Consider the following 16,329-nt stretch of genomic DNA (forward strand, 5'->3'; position numbering starts at 1 on the left):
AGGGTGCCTGAGCCACTTACGTGTGCATGGCTAAGTGTATTTTTCCTGTGAGGTGGATGCACTGGGAAGGCATGGTAGATGCTCTTGATGTGTAATGGCTTTACCATCTATTTCTTTGTACTTTCTCTACAAGATTCTGGGAATCTGGCTGGAAAATATATAGTTTCTCTGAGAACTGTTTTGAGCAACACCACAAGTACATGCACTTCATGTGGGAATGGGTGTTAGGTTTTTTGTGTAACTGGCCATAGCTTTTTCCCTCCACTATAATGAAACACAACAATATGAATGTAGTGTTGACTTTTCCAGTGTTGCTGCAAGCATTGGCTTTTTTTAAGTGCAGTACCAGGTGATTCCCACTGTTCATTCTTAAAAAATGTTCCTTCCATTCTGTCAAGAGTCTTCATTGGTGATTTATTTAACAGAAAGCATTCCTATCTTTTTAGGAACTATTTCCAGCCAACCGGCAGAATGTAGACCATTTTGCCAAGTACTTTACTGAAGCAGGTCTAAAAGAGCTCTCAGATTTCCTTAGAGTTCAGCAGTCACTGGGGACTCGTAAAGAACTTCAAAAAGAGCTACAAGAACGTCTCTCTCAGGAATGCCCAATTAAAGAGGTAGAGTGGGGTTTTTCAGCTTTCTGTTCATATGATCATAGTCAAAACCTTAAATCAACACTAGGTAAAGAGGAAGAGATATGAACACCTCACAGATTTCCTCTGATTTTCTCTGAATTATTTTAATGTATTCATCAGCTCACTCTGTGCTTAAGACTAAAGCAACAAAACATCCTCTGGATTTACAAGTGCAGCTGAGTGTGGGTTTGGGTTTTTTTGATTCAGTTATGCTTGATGAGAATGTATTTCATTTAACTGCATTAACTGTTAGGTTGGAGGGGAGGGACAAAACTTATAGTCAAGTTAATAGTAATGTTGCAAAAAAAAGCATGCTGAATGCTTCCTTTTTATTATTCTTGTTCCAATTTTGTTTCTTATTACTTCTATACCATGGTGTTGTTTGTAAATGTCTGTAAGTATTTGATAGGTCAGCATTGTTTCTGGTTGATTGGAAATGTTGTTTAAAACAGCAGTCTATTTCCTGCTCCAGATAGTGCTTTATGTAAAAGAGGAAATGAAAAGAAATGAGCTGCCAGAGCCAGCGGTGATAGGTCTCCTGTGGACCTGTGTCATGAATGCTGTGGAATGGAACAAGAAAGAAGAGCTGGTTGCAGAGCAAGCCCTCAAACATCTAAAGGTGCGTGCGTGGGTGAAGAGGGGAAGGGCTGCTATGAAGTAACAGAATACATTCTACAGCTGCCAAGTTTTTACCTGTTTAAATCCAGGAGATTGAGAGTTTTGAGGGCTGGCACTGAGCACACCAAGTATCATGTGTAGTCCCTTCTCCTTTAGTCAAATGCAAAATTGAGGTATTTGAGATTATTGAATGCCCCAAGGCATATAGCGCAGAGAGCCAGGGCAAGCTGAGGTGGTCACAGCCTGAGCACATCCTCGTTGTGCTTTCTTGGTATGTCGGATCCTGAGAGCCTCTGCACTGGGGACAATGCTAAGCAAATGCTGAGACTCAGCCCTGCTCAGACTTTACTAGTAAGGCTGCAGGAACTGTCTTTGCAATGCCTTTGCCAGAAGCAAAGAAGTTTTGGGAGCATGGTGAGGTGGCACCTGTGCTTGTTTTGCACAGAGCTGGTTAGATCCAGGCAGGACTGCTGAGCTCAGAATCTGTGAAATGCTTGTTGCCTATGTTGACTGTGGGAGCTGGATACTCAGCAACTAATAAGCCAGGAGCTGGCTTGAGAGCATGTGCACTGTGTAGTGTGGTTACTCTGTGATCCAGGTACTGACCTTGTGGGAGAGAGAACTGAATACATAGAAAGACAGCTGTAGTTTGCTAACATGACAGATTGCAGTATCACAGTTGCATCTTGGTACAGAAACTCTAATGACCTTGGAGTGGGAAAAAAACACCAACCCAAGCCTAAAAACAATGCAGAGGCATCAGAGTCATTGCTATGGTTGGTATTCCTCATCTAAGTCAAAAGGAATTGTGCACTACAAGACAGTTGAACTGAGAAGAGCGGCTTTTCAGCTGAATTAGTCTTTTTAAGCTGCTAAACCATGAGCAAGAGAATACTCCCTTATAGTTAGGCTACAAAGATTTGCCCTAGGACAGAAGCAGTCTGTACTTTATGGTTAAATGGATGTTAAGCTTGATCTGAATTCCTTTCTTCTTCATATTGGATGCCTCTCCATGCTTGGATTTCCCATGTTGGTTTAGCTCCTACTACTGCTGTCCTTTTATCTGAATTTGGTTTCCCAGTCAGTCATCCTAGACATGTAGTCGCTTGGGATCTTATATAGTCTTTGATGATAAAATTGAATGCCTTGAAGTCTTTTCAAGTGACCCAAATAGCAGTAGAAAGAGGAGATAGTTTCCAGGAGGGGAGACATTGTTTTTCTTGTTCTTTTGATGTAAAAATTGATCATATCTTTTTGAGTTGTAACAGAGTATCCATTGAGGTTTATTGTCTAGTACTGCAGGGCAAATCAACAAACACTTTCTGGAGTATTTGAGCATTAGGAAAGAAGAAACATAGCTGGCTTTGTACAAATATTGTTGATGGGATGATTAGTCCTGTGCATCTCACTGACCCAATGTACGTAGCTATGGACGTAACCCCATTAAATGAAGTAAGGCATCTTGCCTGTATCAGATAGGCATCTTTCCGGCTACATCCACTTTCTAAAAACAGAGGACAAGTTTATATCCGGTATTTACTATTTGCACTTAGAGGAAAGATTTTAACAGAAGCAGTAGAAATAGAAATTTAGGCTTTGCTAGCTGCTGCTTTACATTTCAGTGTTCAAAAGTGAACAGCATTTCTTTCACATCTTCTATGGATAGGTGGAGACAGATCTTCTTGGATTCCTCAGTTTGAGCTCTCAGCTGACCCAGTGTGTGAGCCAAGTCCAGAAATCAGATTAGCACTGTTAACGTGACTCAGAGCCTAGTGCCCATGTCTTTGTGTGTTGACATGCCCTGAAAAAATTATGGAGTTGTTTCACCATGGTGGTATGGATCAAGATGCATATAAATACATGGTTGACATGCGACATGCCAGGTGGTGGGATTTATTTTTCCATGGCTGTACCTGACAGATAACTTTCACAAAGCACAGTTTCCAAAACTTTGACATCTGGATACCAGGCTCTTTATCAGATTTCTTTAAATAAGCTGTATACGAGGCACCCCTGAAAAGATGTATCAGGGCACAGAATCATACAATCAGCTAGATTAGAAAAGGCCTTTAAGTCCAACCATTACCCCAGGACTACCAACGCCACCACTAAACCATGTCACTAAGGGCCTCGTCCACACGGTTTTTGAACACTTCAAGGGACGGCGATTCCACCAGTTCCCTGGGCAGCCTCTTCCAGTGCCTGACCACCCTTTTGGTGAAGAAATTTTTCCTAACATCCAGTCCGTTGCCTCTTGTAACCTTCTCTATTGACCTAGTTCACAGTTCCTAACAAACCTTACTGAATGGGTGGCTTCCTAATGGAGGTGGTGGGCAGCCTTGAACCAGCGTGCTCAGTGCAGTGAATGTGATGTGTGCCATCCATATGGCAGGGCTGGCGAGAGCTGAACTCCAGAGGAAATGGGGCAAGCTGTTAAACCCTGAATCTTGCAGGGTAAGCTCCTCGTTGTCCCAGTAACCCGACTATGACACTGGGGCTTAGCCCTTAGGCCACTTCCAGAGCAGAGAAAGGATGTTCCCCATGGGTGCAGAGAATGCTTCAGACAATTTGCACTGCAAGCAAGGCTGCGGTGTGAGCTTCGTGACACTGCAGCTGCTGACCTGCTGCTACCTAACCTGAGGCAAATAGAAAATGATACCATTTAGCTCAGCCAGCAGTGGGAGGAGGCTAATTTTATGGTTCCTTAGTCAGTTAAACACTTGTGAAACTTAAAGTTCTAAGTCTGCACCAGTTGTGGAGTGAGAGGAATGCAAAGGGAGTCAGTCGGATGTGGCAAAATGAAGGTGTCTTACTTCTACACTGAAAAGACAGGATTTTAATTATAAATTCCTTAATGCTTATAGACAGCATCACTTCACAAACCTGTGGATGGAGCGGGTTCTGCTGAGGCTGTTAAATAAACAAACTGCAATTTATATTGCCCTGCCTCCCTGGTGCTAGCCTAAATACCAGCTGGAGACTCCAAGGGCAAAAATGGGAAAAAGAGGGAGTCTTTGCTGCCCAAAGCGTGCACAAGTTTTGCAGTGTTTTTACTGAAACAGTAATGTTGTTTCTAAAGATGTGGCTATACCTGCCAGATGTGGAAAAACTCATCTGTGGTGTTAGCTACATCTAGTCATTTCTCATAGTTACTTTGTAAGGGAGTTTCTTCCAAAAGTAGTAATATTATCTGCCTGCTTAGCTGCTCTTGTTACAGTTGCAGAGTGATTCCTTGCTCTCTCTTTCATAAAATTAATAGTTGATAATTATTTTGCAAAAGACATTCTGGACCAACCTTTCAAATTTCAGTTGATTTTCAGATGCTTCAGTAGTTTTTTCCGTGGATCATGTTGAGTAAAACTCTTGGGATTTGGCCTCTTGTAGAGAAGTCCTGAAGTGTATGTACTTTTGAACATGCCCATCAGTGCTGCGGTGATGGGTGGTTTGTTACCTGACCACCACGTCCATCTGCAGCCCTGCTCACACAGACCAGAAAAACATCAAACTGAGTGTGTTACTACAAACCATAGAATCAAAGAATGGTTTGGGTTGGAAAGGACCTTAGGATCCTCTAGTTCCAGCCCCCCTGCCATGGGCAGGGACACCTCACCCTAGACCATGTTGCCCTGTCCAACCTGGCCTTGAAAAAAGGCTGAGCTGCTCAGTGCAAGAGCAATTTAAATACTAACCTTAATGTATGTTTAGCCAGGGGCTCTGCAGATCAAAGGTAATTTGTCTTCCCTTCAGTAATGAAAAATGCTTTTAATACTACCTTAAATTTAAGACTGCAGTCTTAGCTGGACTCGTCACAGGCTAAGAGGAAAGGAAATTGGAGAGATATGGATAGAAATATTGTAGTTTTTGAGGAAAGAGGGAACAGGAGATGGTCCTTTAATGTAATTTTTATTTTTAAGAGCTGAAATAAGAGGGGGAAAATTGCATAACAAGAAAGTTTTTGCTTTATCATTTATCTTAATAAACTCCGGGAAAAGACAATGAAATGTACTGCTACTGTCTTGTCAGAATAACATTAGTAGTTAATACTGCTAATGTTAACATGTGAAAATGTTTATCAAAGCAAAGGTTGTCATGATTCCCTGATGGCAGTAATGAGAAAAAAATCATGACACTTGACCACAGTTAATCTGGAATAATTTAATTTAAGTCAATTTCCTGGGACTTCTGAAACACCCGAGGAAATAGAGATTTGTATTTTCATGCACTTCATCCTTGGATGTCCTACATTATGAACATCCATCAATATCACTCTTGGATCAGCAGCATGCTACCTTGTGAAATGTACAACCAGCAGTAGTCCAAGATGTGGACTTTATAGTTTTACAAAATTCAGTATCTGTAAGTGGTACTGAATTTTAGCTCACAGCATGCAGCGCATCTTACAAAAGCTCAGGGGTATTTATGTATATGCATTGTATGTGTTTCAGTAAATGCAATTGGCAAGTAAACCTAGGGATTCAGGAATGAAATTGATGCATACATTAAAAATTTGTATTAGTTTATTTCCTTTTTCAGTATATTAACATGCATTTTGTCTTTTACCCTCTCTTCCTTTTAGCAATATGCCCCTTTGCTTGCTGTGTTCAGCACTCAAGGCCAGTCAGAGTTGATTCTTCTCCAGAAGGTGCAAGAGTACTGTTATGACAACATCCACTTCATGAAAGCCTTTCAGAAGATCGTGGTACTCTTCTATAAAGGTAAAAGTCTATATCCCCTGTTGTATACTGTGCGTAGATTCTGTATGCCAACCACTCACTTATGACATTATAGGCAACTGGCATTCTCTAGGTATTGCATATGAGAAGGTTGTGTTGGAGTTGAACTCTGAAATACCTTATGCTTTGATAGTTCAAAGGAGCATGTGGCAAAGCTGAAACAAGCCCTTCTCTCTCTGTTGCACTTATCCCATAGTCAAGAAGCATGAGCAGGATCCATGCACCATGCACAGTCTGTTCAAGTGCAGCTTAGTCCTTGTAGACAAACAGTTCTAAGACAACATTTCTATAAATTCCTGGCAGATTTAGAAGTAGATTACAGCTTTGCTTTAAGAAACCTTGAAAGTGCAAACCCTTTTGGCAGGAAGATTTTCAGGTTTGGGGTGGGGGGTTGGTTTTTTTTTTGTTTGTTGTTTTGTTGGGGTTTTTCGTTACTCCCTCCCTGCCTGAAAAAGCTTTCCATATTCTTCTTTCCCTTTTCCTTTCCTTACCAATTTCTTGCAGGTGCCATAGTTTGAAGGATTTAATTTTTATTGTGAAGTTGACTTCTTCACAAGTTTATTCTGATCAGGTTGTCATAGAGACTAATGGCCTTGCACTGCATGTGACGGGTGCCAAACAGTTTGTTCTGACATCCTTGCTATAAATAGTTGAAGGAGAAAAATCAGCAGGAGTAGAAACCCAATACTGATCTTTGTTCACCCTGTTGTGTTCCAGGTACATGTTCAAGGCAAACAAGTTCAGCCTGTTAAAATAATTTCATGGTTTCAGAAGGCAGAAGGAAGTGAATCATGTGGGGTTTTTTCCATCCTTGTATCAATATAGTATGGCTTCAGTGATCAAATGAAAAAGCAATACACTTTGTCCCTGTGCCCTCAAATTCTCCAATTTGTAAACATTGTAGAATTGTTAATGACCGAGGACAAACTTGAAACTGAAAACTGCAGCAAGCACTTTATTCAGTTTTCTTTGGATAAGAAAATTCACTGTGGACATGGTGAATGAGCACTGTAATTGCTGTGCACTCAAACCAGAAGCGATGATTAAACCAGAAATAGCCTTGGGTAGGATTCCCTTCAAAATTTTGGTAAATTCATCACTGTCTTAGCCTGCAAGAGTAACCCTGACATTCCAAAGTACTTAAAAAAAGAAAATAAATCACTAAATTATAAGTTTAACTTGCCATGCTCCAAGAACCCAGTTCCCATGTACTCCACTTACCCCCTGTGCTCTTGTTCTGACTCTGGAGATGTACTCGGGCAGACTTGTTAGGGTAAGAAGGCTTTAGCCTCAGCACTATAGGTGCCACAACATTGTTTAGGATTTGCATGACATCTAGAAGAGTGTTTGGAGCTACTGTGTAGCCTGTCGGTGGAAGCTGTGAGTTTAGCATGTCCAGCATGTGCAATACTCGCTGTCCCCATATTCCTGACTGGAATATCTTGGGCAGGCGTGCCAGAGCATCTGCCTCTGCCGCCTGATGCAGTCCTGCAGTGGCACAGCTGCCAGCTCTTCTTGGCCATGTTTAGGCTGAAGCTGGATCGGCAGACCTGCTGCTGCCTGCTAGCAACTGCTCGCCTGGCTTTACAGCCGCTAGCTGTAGGTCCCTTCTGAGCTCTGGACACCATAAAGAAGGCAGCTGTAGATTTAAATGGTGTCCATTAAGTGGGGACATATTACTGCATTAACCAGGGAAGATTCTGGGATCACCAGTCCTCCATTTCCTGCTTCTCCCACATTACATCAATTGAACTTTAACAGTTCATGGCTTCGGCTTGTCCAGAGCCGTGCTGCCTGCCTCCTCTTTGTTTCAGTACTGGTAGATCTCACCCTCTCCTCCCCAGTTCATACCTATCCACTAGAAACAAGCCGTCAGTTCTTCAGAGGCACACACTTTACTGTAGATAAGTTGCTGATAACAGCGTATCTTCTGTTTCCTCACAGTCAAGGAAAACAGCTCCCAAAAGCTATTACAGGCTATGTCGGTGGTGAGGGAACAGCAGACGCCCATGTTTCCCTTTCTGTTGTGCTTCAAGTGTAACCTGCACAGGATCTGGAGAGGTTTCAGGGTACCTGATGAACTTTTTTTAGTGAGAAATAAAGGCGTCTGAAGTATGAGTGGATGGGCAGACAGAAATGCAGCTATCTACCAGCATGTGGTCAGTTTATTGCTTATTACTCATTATAAGGGAGTGCTTCCTGGGCATGAAGATAGTCATCAATGATGATAGGCACCAAATGCCACTCATGCTTTGACAAATCTAATTTTATGACTACTCTCATCAGCATGTCCAACATCTTGCATTTAAATCCTTCCCATACTTCCATCATAAAATAGCCCTTGGATTACTTCCCTGGGAATTACCTGAAAACAGCTAAACATATTAATGGGAATGATGGGGCTTATTAGCACCTAGAAGGTCTTGAAAGCCTGTGGTGTTGTTTTGGGTTCTTTATAATCCTGTCTCTAAACAAGGAGGAATATCCACTTTTCCCTCAATGAAAGCCCAAGCCCTGTTTTCCCTTATGTGGTAGCAGCTTCTCACCAGCTTGTAGATATTATTTGCAAAAGCAGTTCTCTAGTCAGCCAAAGCTTGTTGACATTATAATATCTTTGTGTTCCCAGTACAGTATAGAGGAAAATAAGCTGTCCAGTTCTGTGCCGGTATCTGGTTAAAATGTTGCTTCTCTGGTCATCACTTAAAGCCGGTGCAATTGTAAATCTGCCAGTTGCACTTTGACCAATAATCTAAAAGCCAGCTGCAGAATAAGAATTGCTGAATTCTCCGGAGTGACACCTAATATGTTTGCCAGCCTCCTTGCTAGTTATGCTTGTACTGTAAGATGTATGTTGGTTTTAAGTCCATTCCATGTTGCAGTGTGTCCCTTAACGGTGGGTAAAATAAGTGTTGCTGTTATTGGATTACATTTATCATATTCACTTGCAGAATCTCCTTTCTTTTAGTTTGTGTCCAACCTGGAGGTTTCAAATGTGAAATCTTGATGCTATTGAAATTAATAACCATTCCTTTCATGAGGAAGGAGCAAGCACCCTTAGCAGGCACAAAGCCTTTGAGCACTTCTGCATTAGAATTCAAGACAATGTTAACAAAATAGCAAAGGTAAACGAACAAAAAAACCCAACAAACAAACCCAAGTACATGTGAAGTAGTTCTCTGGGTTGCAATAGCATAATTGGGCCTCAGAGACACTGTTCTGCAGTAGGGAGATGTTGTACCAAATGATGCAGACTCTCTTCTGAAACGCTGCAGGAATCCTGCCCTTACAAGAACGAAGTCTTCAAGTGCCACTTGATACACAGGTTTTGTTTTTTGGTGGAACACAATTAACTTTAAATATCTTCAAGTACTTTCTTTTAGTACTGGATACAAAAGCTCCCCAGAAAATAAAACAAAAACTGACCATAAAGACCATAGCTGTACTGTGGGTGACATTCCTTGCATTGTAAGAGCCCTTGCCTTAAGGCTCTGTCATCCCAACTGGCTTAGCTGCAATAGAGTTGAATGCTGCAGATTGATTGACTGCGCTGGCAGCTGACAGGGTGTGTTTTTCCCTTTCCTGCCCGTGGCTATGCAGTTTGAGTTGAAAGCAGAAATTCATTCGAACTGGGTGATTTAATACAAAGCTGAGACCTGAACTTCAAGGAAGTTTCCAGTTAACCCTGCAGTAAAGACTCTGGGCTCTGCAGTCTCTCTGCTCTTCAGCTTCCCCCTGCCATGGGGGACGCCCCTGGGGGCTCTGGCTGTGCGTGGTTTGAATGGCAGTTGGCTGCACCTGCAGGAAAACCAGCTCTCTGGGGCTGACATCACCTGGGACTGCAGTGAGAGTGATGTGCGCACACCCACAGCCACAGCGTTCAGCCGTTAGAATACAGCTATAATCAACTTCAATGGGGAATAACTATATATATACAAAATGAATCATTCTCTCCCTCCTCCCGTCCCCCTCAGTGTTCCCATTGCTTCAAAGCAACCTGGAGGTATGATTAACTACACCCTGTCCTGCATGATTGTTTAATTGAGCATCTCTTTGCTGACAGGAGAATATCATCTCTTATGAGCACTGGAGGCATGAATGTATTACAAATAATATTGCTCAGAAATGAAAGGAGAGTTGCAGTTGTCCTTTTTGTAGTTGAATGCATTTTGTTCTTCTCTGTTAGCGTAGGAGGCTTATTGCTATGGAGTTATATGCAGGCAAATTTTTCATCCACCTGACTTGGGAAATGGCTTAAGCTTCGAGGCACACAGTGAGACTGCCTGCTGCTATTATCAGGTTTGGGGAAGGAGGGAAAAGTTCACCCTTCCTCTTTGGCACCCACAGCCTGCAATCAAAAACTAAACTTAAATCCCCTTACTCTTGGACTGAGATATGTGCCTACCTGGAGGCACTTCCTTGTATGCTATCATAATACGGACTGTAATGCAGAAATGGGCTTCTGCAGCAGCTTGTAGATGGCCACTTTTTGGTTTTAAATACCCGCAATGCCCAAGAGCTAGCTTGAGCTGGGATTGCAGGGTTCCCCTGAAGTCTCTCCTGATTTTTTTTGCCTGTCTCTAAGGATCATAGTATGTGTCACAACCTGAGTAATTCATAATGGTTGGACTTAATGATCTTAAAGGTCTTTTCCAACCTACCTGATTCTATGATTCTGCAGATGTATTTGCCTGAACTTCAGGGCTGTGGTGAACATAAGCTTTTTACATGCGAGGATTAAACTACAGTTTCATGAGCGTCCATGTGAACTATTTTCAGGTTTGCTAAATGAAAATCCTGATTTGTTGAATGCTGTAATAATGGCTTTGAGCTGCTGCTAAAAACTACTGGCAAGTTTTTAATGCAGTGTGTTTGAAACCTCTTTCTTAGCTCCAGTGTTTCTGTTGCATTGGAGAAAAAGTTCATTGTGGTGAGTTGTGATTGCAGGAGGATACGGCTTTATGTGCCACTTGTAGAATTCCAAAAGTGCAACTTTATACTGAAAAAAGCCTAAAGCCGGTGCAGTCTTGTTTTCCCTGAGTTTTCAGCTTACTGTTAGTTGCAGCAAACTGCAGAAGAGGTTTTGTTTTGGAAAAGTGTCTGAGAGACAAGGTAATTTCCAGTCAAACACTTAAATTCCAGATTTTCAGGGAGACTTTTCATTACTGTTGGATGTCTTGGGATAGTTTTGATTAAGTTCAAATGTATCCCTGGTTGTTTCCATCTGTTAGTTATTCAACAGCGTATGTGAAATGTGTCTCCTCTGTCTTGTTTGATCAGATGCTTTGGGGTTTTGGTGCCATTTATTTCAGCTTGCCTTCTTCCCTTCCCTGCCACATCTGCTGTAACCTTTAGGCTGAAGCAGGAGGTGATGGTCAGGGCAGGCGCCTTGGCAAGTGAATACCCAGTGGGTGGCGGGGCGACACGAAGGAGCTCAAGGAAGCAGTGAAGGACGCGGCATCAGTGTGCTGATTTCACAGAGCATGGGGGGTAGTTTGTGCAAAGACAAAAAGAAAATGAGATGTAGAAAGCTGTCCTTAGTCTTTTTATAGAATAGTTTCATTTTTTTATTTCATTTTTTGTTTGTTCTTGCCTCTTGAATTACGTAACTGTTAAAATGCCATTGTAGATCCCAGATTTTGCCTCCACAGCCATCAGTTACTGAGATATTTGGCTTGGCTGGGTCACAGGAGCTTTGTTCCTGGGGCTAGAGGTCTGTTGCTAGACGTAAATTTGCATCTGTTGGAAACAGTAAGTGTCCTTGCTGTTTATTAGGATTTCTTTATTCTGAATCGTACTCAGCCTCACGTTCCCTCACTGACAGCTGTTTTGTTCTTGATGCTTGACATAATAATGTCAGCTGTGCTGTCCGTCTGAGCCGGTCCCTTAAAATGGGTGGTCTGAATAGTGACCTTAAAACTTATTAGCTCAAAACAATAGAAAACCTTTAGGGAAAAATGATTGCAAAAATTCCCTACTGGCTGATTTTAACTGTTCAATCAGGAGGTATCTGTCACTTCAGATTTCTACAACCATGCACAGTTCTGTGTTCCAACAGCCAGACAAAAACATGGGATTTCTTATTGTGATAACTTCTAAGACGTGCAGACTGGTTTATTTTATTTTTTTGTTTTATCCAACCACCTTACTGGTGTATTTAAATCAGGTGAATAGAAAACTCTCTTTACAGAAGCACAATATTTGGTACTTTATTTCAAGCCTAATATATTGCACATTTTATTGCATCTGAAATCCCTTATATGCATCAGATATTCTGTAGTTGTAGCCTAATACAGTTCACAGAAAGTTTGCTCCACTGTGATCATATCAACTTCGTTTATGCTGCCTTTAAAATAAATCTTTCTTCTCTTGTGTTCAAAATCTTCTAACCTCTAAGAAAATACATTGATTTTTTACAAACACTGCTCTGTGTTTCAGCTGATGTCCTGAGTGAAGAAGCTATCCTCAAGTGGTATAAAGAAGCGCATGTTGCTAAAGGCAAAAGTGTTTTTCTTGACCAGATGAAGAAATTTGTGGAGTGGCTGCAAAATGCTGAAGAAGGTACAGGTTCATTTACAGAACCCTGGTAGTCTCGTCACAGAGTAAATGTATTTTTTCAGGTTTTGGTTGTACCAGGTATATGAGGTATACAGACTTAGAATAGGAAACAGCAGGCATCAATGCTCCAGATTGTTTCCAGTCATTTCCAATGCTTGAGCCTAACACCACTTGCTGCTTTTTAATGTTTGCGGTGTCCTTGTAAAGTCCTTAAGTCATCCGGTACCACTTGTCTGTAGATAAATTCTTGACGCTTCTGCAGGGAGGAACACTGCACTGGTGACAGCATAAAGCACCTTGGTGTTAGCACGTGCAACCAAACAGCTTTCTGCATCAGAGCCTTTTCTGCTATTATCATCTGCACTGGCAATGTGAACATATCATAAGCCTGTGCTACTGCAGTTGAAATTACTTTTAGCTGAATGGTCAGGCTAAGATCATGCAGACTGGTTTTGGTGCTTTACAATGGTTACTGGGAAGGGAAACTAGTTTCTTTAGTCCCTAACACTGCTTTTCTCATGTTCTGCATAGGAAAATACTTCGGTTTGTACTGAATAAGTAAGTTACCTTTTTTGCATGGAAAAGGAATTCCACATTAATTGGGAAGATTAATCCATGTGTAATAGATAAGGATATAATTATTAATGTTCATTTGCATCTATTTAATATCATTAGTTTTAAAAACTTGGAGGGAATATGTTGTAATGCGAAGGAGCAGATAAAACTTTGCAGCAATTCACACGTGCAGATAGCAGTATAAAAATAGTCATTCCTTTCACACTTAAGACTTGGGACTACCAACCTTGGGCTAATTAAGCATTTTTTCCCCCTTTTAGTTGTCTTCTTGTATGGCTTTATGCAGCTCTTTATTTTTATCCTTTCCTGCATGTCCCCTCTGCCAGATGCCCTCAATTACAAAGTCCAGTGCAAATGAAGACAGAATGTTGCTGTGAGAACATGCAGACCATGTTTGCCCTGAGCAGTCTGATCTAATGTGTAATATTTGTTGGCAGCAAGCCCCCTCCTGCCAGGTGAACACAGATACACAATATGATGCAAAGTAGCTTTAGGTGACAAAAACACCATGTATGTTCCAATTTCTAAATTACTTCTACTGCTTCTACCTCTAAATTACTTTTATGCTATAGAAATCCTAAAAAGTTTGTACAGATTTCCTACGTGCTGTAGTGTAACACTACATACGCCTTTCTAGATAAGCTGTATGGTGATGATGATCGGTATTTGCAGAGCAAACAATTTAAAGCGTGCTTCCTGGATGATAGCCGTACAGCCTGCACAGAGATTAGAAGAGCAAGAAAATAAGGCTGATCCCTTATTAAACTCAGCTCAGATATACGTTGCATGACTCTGCAGATGAGGACCAGAATAATTCTAGTGATCTGGTTAAAACTTAGTGTCAGATCTATGAATGAAGAGGTCCACCGTAGAGGCTTAGCAGAGTAGATCTTGGTCTTCTGAAGCTGTGTGTTCCTTTCTGGCTTACTTGATCTGCCAACCTTTCCTAGGAAGTGATGACCCTTCCTAGGATCCTACATATGATGAAAATTTTGGAAGAGTATCTTGTTATTTTTATAGAATCAGTAACATCACTGACCTTGTGCAACCTACGTGAAGTGTTTTACTTTCTTCTCTTCTAGAGTCGGAGTCTGAAGGAGAGGAGAACTGAGACGGTTCAACGAAGCACAGTCTCAATCTAGGTTAATGCCAAATGCGCTTGGGAATGCCGTATGTTCAAGCAAAGAGGCTTTACTTCAGTGTCATACAGAAAACTATAGGCTAGGCTTTCCTTTTGTTTAGAAGAATAAAGGTTTTTAATGGAGCCCTGAGGCATTAGATGCTTTACTTGGGACTCTACCTCTGGCTCATTGTACACTAACTTAGGCAAAGACATTCAGCAAGGAGCCATATAGAAAAAGTGGAAATGAAATACTTATGGACTCCTTTTTATTAACGGTCTTTTTCAGGTACTATGGTATATGAACACTCCAGTTTTTGTTTATAGAACTGTTTGGTCTGTGTTTGTAGCTCAATATTGGCTTGTGTATGTGATTTGACACCACCACATTTTTTTGAATAAATGGCTTTTATATCTTAGTTCGTGATGTTAGTGTGTGTGCTTTCCAAATGTGGCTTGCCAAAGTTCTTATGATTCTTCAAGTGAAAATTACACAAGAATGGCAAGAGACTCTTTGCATCCTTCTTACCCCAAAAAATAGCATCCGTAGTTCACTGGGATCACTAGCTAATCTTTATTCCCGTACTATGATTAATACGGTTATATTTCCATAATATGATTATATTACCATATAACTTTGGGCAGATCAACCAAATTCCATGGGAAATGTTGATTCATTCCATTAATTAATTAAAAGAAAATATACAGGAACAAATCTGTGGAGTCCCAGTTTTGCATGCACAGAATTTGTGCAAATGATAGGTAGAATAATATGCTGTTCTCAGTTATTGGCGATAGCTAAATCTTGCAAGAAAAAGATATCATTTTAGAAGTAGTATCTTCGAAACATCTGTAAGCATTACGTAAGAAATCTGAAATTTATTTACATAGCATGATGTTACAATCAGGCATATGACTGAAATACATAAATCAATGTATAAACTTCTCAAGACCCATCCTACCTGCATTAATATTTGCTTTGTGCCTTGTTGTGATGCCATTTACAATTCCAGTGCCTGGGACCTAGCAAGGATTTTGCATAAATAGAGCCAATGAGCAGGTTTGTACATGCATGAAAGCCTCAAAACCCAAGCCCAGAGCTAGAGGTCTGACTGTGGGAACACTCAGCCAGCACTCAGGATTAGAGTCTCTGGAATCCTGTGTTCTGCCTTGTGGACATGAACTCAACAGCAAAGGTGCAGAGCAGCACCATCTCCTGACTTGCGCTGTTCTTCACCCAGCAGCTGATCAGGTAGCAGTTGCTGACATTTTGTTTCTCACCAGTCCAGTTTCATTGGAAGCAGTCTTCTCCTGCCCCACGCCCCACTTTGCTGTCCATGCCTCTGACCATGCTGGTGGCCCAGAATGACTGGGGCAGCGAGTCAGCTTGCCGATACATCACACCAGTTCATCTTCTGTTTAATAATGCTACTTAAAACACTGTGCATCCTTCCCATGAAACGTAGAGTTAAATTCAAATGAAGTATGAGTGATCGGAGGATTATTAAGGTTTAGAAAAGACACCCTTGTATTCTTGTGAAAGAGCATAATTAACTAATGAAGTGCTGTATTTTGTCATTAGAAACCAATAACCTAATAGATAGTACAGATTTTTCTATAGAGAAGTCAACACTTCATATAAACCACAGTTGTGATACGGTTGTAAATGTCTCAGTATGTATGTAGCTTTACTGGAAACAGCAAATAGCAAGTAGAAATGGAGTGCTGTTGAATGCCAGCTTTCCCTAGAACAGCATTTATTTTTGTAACAGGTATTGATCTTTGGAAGGAGAAATATGTCATGTTGGTATTTCCAGTAACTTAGAGGAGACAGTAAAACAGTCATATTAAAAAGCAGAATTGATGCTGTGGCTGCATGCTTTCCATTTCAGTCTTCGTTATTACAGCAAATAAATCTGCCAGGCACTCCTGACCTGGTGGTTGTTACTGATATTAGAAACACTACTGCTAAAAACATTTCAAATTCAGAATTGCAGTTTTCTGAGGTACTTACGAGTATTCAGTTGGGTGTGTGTAAAACTATTTTTCAGTATACTCTAAAGCTCAGCCTGATTCCCAAGGTGTGGATCTG

The 16,329-nt window shown here is 41.1% G+C and overlaps 1 protein-coding gene across 2 annotated transcripts in view; it reads left to right on the plus strand.

Annotated features, from left to right (window-relative positions):
- Positions 1–14,656, plus strand: part of BZW2 (basic leucine zipper and W2 domains 2) — a 58,958-nt gene extending 44,302 nt beyond the window's left edge. For both annotated transcript variants that reach the window (XM_030511041.1, XM_030510983.1), the window contains exons 8-12: positions 447–617; positions 1,108–1,254; positions 5,830–5,968; positions 12,422–12,544; positions 14,200–14,656. In XM_030511041.1, the coding sequence (XP_030366901.1) occupies positions 447–617; positions 1,108–1,254; positions 5,830–5,968; positions 12,422–12,544; positions 14,200–14,228 (609 nt within the window). In that variant the 3' untranslated portion in view covers positions 14,229–14,656. The remainder of the gene's footprint in view (positions 1–446; positions 618–1,107; positions 1,255–5,829; positions 5,969–12,421; positions 12,545–14,199) is intronic.
- The last annotated feature ends 1,673 nt before the right edge of the window (positions 14,657–16,329 follow it).

This window comes from Strigops habroptila, chromosome 1 (assembly GCF_004027225.2).
Source record: "Strigops habroptila isolate Jane chromosome 1, bStrHab1.2.pri, whole genome shotgun sequence".
Lineage (NCBI taxonomy): Eukaryota > Metazoa > Chordata > Aves > Psittaciformes > Psittacidae > Strigops > Strigops habroptila.